The sequence below is a fragment of the Phragmites australis genome, chromosome 11 (genome assembly GCF_958298935.1).
Source record: "Phragmites australis chromosome 11, lpPhrAust1.1, whole genome shotgun sequence".
NCBI classification, from domain to species: domain Eukaryota; kingdom Viridiplantae; phylum Streptophyta; class Magnoliopsida; order Poales; family Poaceae; genus Phragmites; species Phragmites australis.
This window is the reverse complement of record NC_084931.1, coordinates 25701617-25706208: the sequence shown is the minus strand read 5'-3', so window position 1 is coordinate 25706208 and position 4592 is coordinate 25701617. Positions and strand designations below refer to the sequence as shown.

General features: G+C 47.3%; 1 protein-coding gene across 1 annotated transcript; it reads left to right on the top strand.

Annotated features, from left to right (window-relative positions):
* On the top strand, positions 1 to 3298 carry LOC133884390 (tubby-like F-box protein 8). Its single transcript, XM_062323785.1, has 5 exons — positions 1 to 255; positions 900 to 1459; positions 1602 to 1689; positions 2034 to 2166; positions 2259 to 3298. Exons 2-5 carry the CDS (start codon positions 1094 to 1096, stop codon positions 3004 to 3006), a joined length of 1335 nt encoding a protein of 444 aa, XP_062179769.1. The 5' UTR covers positions 1 to 255; positions 900 to 1093; the 3' UTR covers positions 3007 to 3298.
* Positions 3299 to 4592: the final 1294 nt, after the last annotated feature.

Here is a 4592-nt window from a genome sequence, read left to right as displayed (position 1 = left end):
AACACACACCTCGTGCCCTCTCTCTTTCTCGTTTCGCCTTCCCTTCTTGCTCGCTCCGAGTCTCCCTCTCCACCCACCTCCACCTCCCCTCTTCCTCAGCTCCTCCTCTTCCCTGTTCAGGAGGGAAACCGAGAGATAAAGAAAAATCCAGCTTGCTGAAGGCATCGGAACTGCCTGCGGTTCGATCTGTCTTCCGCTGGAGGCGGAGGCCGAGGCGGCTCCGTACGGGTCCGCGTCCTTCCGGCACGCGCTGATGTGAGTTTTCTCCCCTTGGGTGGTCCGATTTGGTCCTAATTTCTCTGATTGACGCGTCGATTCGGCGGTAGGGGTGCGAGGAAAGGCATCGTTTTTGTGGGCGTTTTCTTGTCCGGGCGTCGCAGTAAATGCCTGCCATTTTTTTGTTCCAAATCATCGAGTTTTTGGGGCTCCTTGTCTTGTCCCTTCGTCGGTTCAATTTGATGATGAAGAGACTGTTGCGTTGCCCTATGGCTTGACTACTGGTCTGCGGCTGCTGTCGCTTCCCTTACTTAGATCTTGCGTCCGTTCCGTCTCTTCCGAGATTTCGTAGCCTGTCGATTTGTTACTTGATGTGTATTTTCTCGAAGATCTCTCCTTTTTATCTTATCCTTGTTGAATCGGGAGAAAAAGGTGTCTTTATGATCTTTTGATCATGGAACGCCTAATTTCCTGGCCCTCTCTCGCAACTGCACTCCTGAAATTTGTGTAGTTCTATGTGGTTTACCATAAGACTATTTTTTCCCCTTGCTTTACACGAACCTTGATTTGATTGCGGCGAACTGTATTCGGAATCTGTCTATATTGTTCGTAGCATATATCGCTGGCTCTATTCCATGCTAAGATTCACACGCTTTCTCATCAAAATTCTTTTCTTCTCGCAGGTTACAGGTGGTGGTTGCATCTGTATAGACGCCCCCAAAGCAGTAATCCCCGTGGTGGTGGCGTGATCTGGTGGATCACTGTTCCATAAGTGGAACAGCTGCAAAGATTGTCGGTGACCTTCCCTGATATATATACTGGTAGGCCAAATCTCAAGGTTCTTCCAGACCTTACTGCCAGGCTCTAGCCAGCACAGATGTCGTTTCGCAGCATCGTTCGTGATGTCAGGGATGGTTTTGGTAGCCTGTCGAGACGTAGCTTTGAGGTGACCCTTGCTGGCCTTTCTGGACTCACCGGGCATCACAGGGGGAAGTCTCAGAGCACGGTGCATGAGCTCCGTGATGCAGATCTCATAATCCAGGAGAGTCGTTGGGCTAATCTCCCTCCTGAGCTCCTCCGCGATGTGATCCGGAGGCTGGAGGCTAGTGAGAGCACCTGGCCCTCTCGCAAGAATGTCGTGTCCTGCGCTGCTGTCTGTAGAGCGTGGAGGGAGAGGTGCAGGGAGATTGTGCTGAGCCCAGAGTTTTGTGGGAAGCTTACCTTCCCAGTCTCTCTAAAGCAGGTAAACTCCACATTCTCCGAAGAAAGCAAACCTTGAACTGAATGCTTCCAAGAATGATATTTTGTACTTAGTGATGGCAGCCCTTTGCTTATTCTTACATCGTTCATGTTAATGACATTTTCCACGTTGCTTGTCTTCACAGCCTGGCCCTCGAGATGGAATGATTCAATGTTTCATAAAGCGAGATAAATCAAAGTCTACGTATCATCTCTACTTGTGCCTGAGCACTGGTACGTTACGCTTCCCTTTTGCCTGTAAAAGTAGATCTTTCCTTCACTGTTTTAACATTGTTAGAAACGAGACAGCGACGGTCAAGGCGCAAGGGTGCCAAGCTCGCGACGCTGGTTTGATCCTGTCATGAGCAAGGGTACAATACCCGTTTAAAAAAACGATGAATAATTTTTTGGCGAATCTCTTCTAGCACCAAGTCTTAATTTTGGTCCTTGTGTGTTCGCAACATTTTCTGTTCCAATATTTCTTTAAGCTATCGAATGGCTAAAAATCTGGCACATTTGATTTCATTTGATTGAATAAATTGGCACATCTTTGATTCCTTTTCTGTTTTTGGAATCAGCCGTACTTGTGGAGAATGGCAAGTTCCTTTTATCAGCTAAAAGGAACCGTAAAACAACCTGCACGGAGTATGTTGTCTCGATGGATGCTGACAACATCTCGAGATCGAGCAGCACTTATATTGGAAAACTGAGGTAATTGAAATGCATGCTGATGACAAACCTTTCTCTCAGGTCCCATTTATTTGTTCGTCTAAGCCAATTTCTGTGTTTCTTGTCATTTCCAGGTCGAACTTCCTTGGCACAAAATTTATGATTTATGACACACAGCCCCCTTATAATGGGGCTGTAGGCCCTCATGCTGGACGGACGAGCCGGAGATTCAACTCTAAGAAAGTCTCTCCTAAGGTGCCAACTGGTAGTTACAACATAGCTCAGGTGATATATGAGCTGAATGTTCTTGGAACGAGGGGCCCTAGGCGGATGCACTGCATCATGCACTCCATACCTGCCTCCGCGGTTGAGCCTGGTGGCATAGTCCCTGGACAGCCTGAGCATATAGTGCCCCGAGCTTTAGAGGAGTCGTTTCGCAGCACCACCTCCTCCAAGTCCTCCATCATGGACCGATCCATGGATTTCATTAGTTCCCGCAATTTCAGCAGTGCCCACTTTTCTGACATTGCCGGAGGCACCATAGCTGGTGACGAAGAGGGACAGAATAAGGCGAGGCCATTAGTTCTTCGCAATAAGTCCCCCAGGTGGCATGAACAGCTCCAATGCTGGTGCCTTAACTTCCGTGGCCGTGTAACCATTGCCTCGGTGAAGAATTTCCAGTTGATCGCCACATCAACCCAGCCCCCTGCCGGGGCTCCAACACCGTCGCAACCTGCTCCATCAGACCAGGACAAGATTATTCTACAGTTTGGTAAGGTAGCGAAGGATATGTTCACGATGGACTACCGCTATCCACTCTCAGCTTTCCAGGCATTCGCGATCTGTTTGAGTAGCTTTGACACCAAATTGGCCTGTGAATAAATGATAGTGCAGAATCAATGGAGGCAGAACTGGAAATGCACAAAAAGGAGATGCATTTGGCCCTAGGATTCTAGTCGATGTCTGCATTTTGTTGTGTTGTTATTTTCTGCTTGCTGTAGCCTGGAACTGGACATCTTAGCATGTATGTTTCACCTGCTGGCACCATGGTTAGTTGTTCCATTTGAAACTAGAGTTCGTGCATTGGTGCCATGTGTGATGTGCATGAGATCCCACCTGTAACGTGAAAGGTTCCATTGAAAAAATATTTTTGAGCTTTGCGTGGATTCTGCGACATGGTGGTGAACTAAAAAAGGCCGAGGCATTTTTTTATTTAAAAAAAATCTGTTGTGCATGGGTGCTTGCATTATTATACAAGATGAGAATCATGCTCGGTTGTACCGGACTTGCCTCGCATGATAGAGCCTTAACCTTTTATATTAACATGGTTGGTCACAACCTTAATGTATCATCATGGCATGATCTACACTTTTAACCATAATGTATCCATCATCACTTTTAATATGCCCCCTTTTGTTTGGCGCGTTAAGTGCAGTGGTTATGCCTGATAGGAGAATCATTGCACATGTATGTGCCCCTTCATCTCAGCACAATGTTGTGCCTTTCAGCTTTTTTCCTTTCTCTTTTGTGAGAAAATTGAGCAGCTTTTTTCCTTTCTCTTTTGTGAGAAAATTGAGCACTTTTCTGTGTGGAGGAAGAGGATACATTTCTGTAGTGATAAAAGGGAAAGAAGGGTGCACTTGAACCCATGATGAGTGTGATTGGGTGAAGGAATAATTATTGTGCAGGTGAGCATGTGACTGAGTTGGAATGCACATATAACTGGACGATGAGTGAGTGAAAGAAATAATTGAATACATGGTGCCTGGTAATCATTCCCGGTGCAATACGAAGTGCTCACGGCTACAAGAATGGTGGCAGTGCGCGTGGTCTCATCACTAGAGATGGCGCAAGACCTGGTGCTCGATATGATTCAGAAGGATGAAGCCCTTGGACCATTGCTTCTCGATGAAGTTACTTGGCCGCGTTTGCATATTCAGATTGAGGAGATCGAACAAAACCCCTCCGTTTAATTGGGCGAATGGCAGATGCGCTCATGCAACTCGACGAGCATCACTTCCCGGTAGATCAGGAGGGGGAATTTCTGATCTTGTCTGCCTCGCTTTCCAGCCGATTCGTGCATGGGCGGCATGGTGGAACGACGCAGTGGAATTCCACTACGGGGAATGCGATGGATTCTGTCCACAGCACGAACAATGATGGCATAATCCGGTTCTGTCTGCTCGCCAGATTCTGCACCGGTGTCGTGTGTCACAAGAACGATCGATATAGACCGGGAATTGGAGAATTTGTGTCGGGTTCGGAAGCAATCTGGGGATTGGCGATCGAGAGAGAAGAGGGATACAGGGTTCAGAGTTCTTTGTTTATCTTTCTTGCCCACTCCGATCGATCTCTCCCCTATTTATCTACTCGAACATGGGCTCTCAGAGCATCTCCAACCGAGCCCTCTTCTCACCCCCTATCCTATATTTGAGGAAAAAACGATAAAAAACGGTCTTCAACCGACC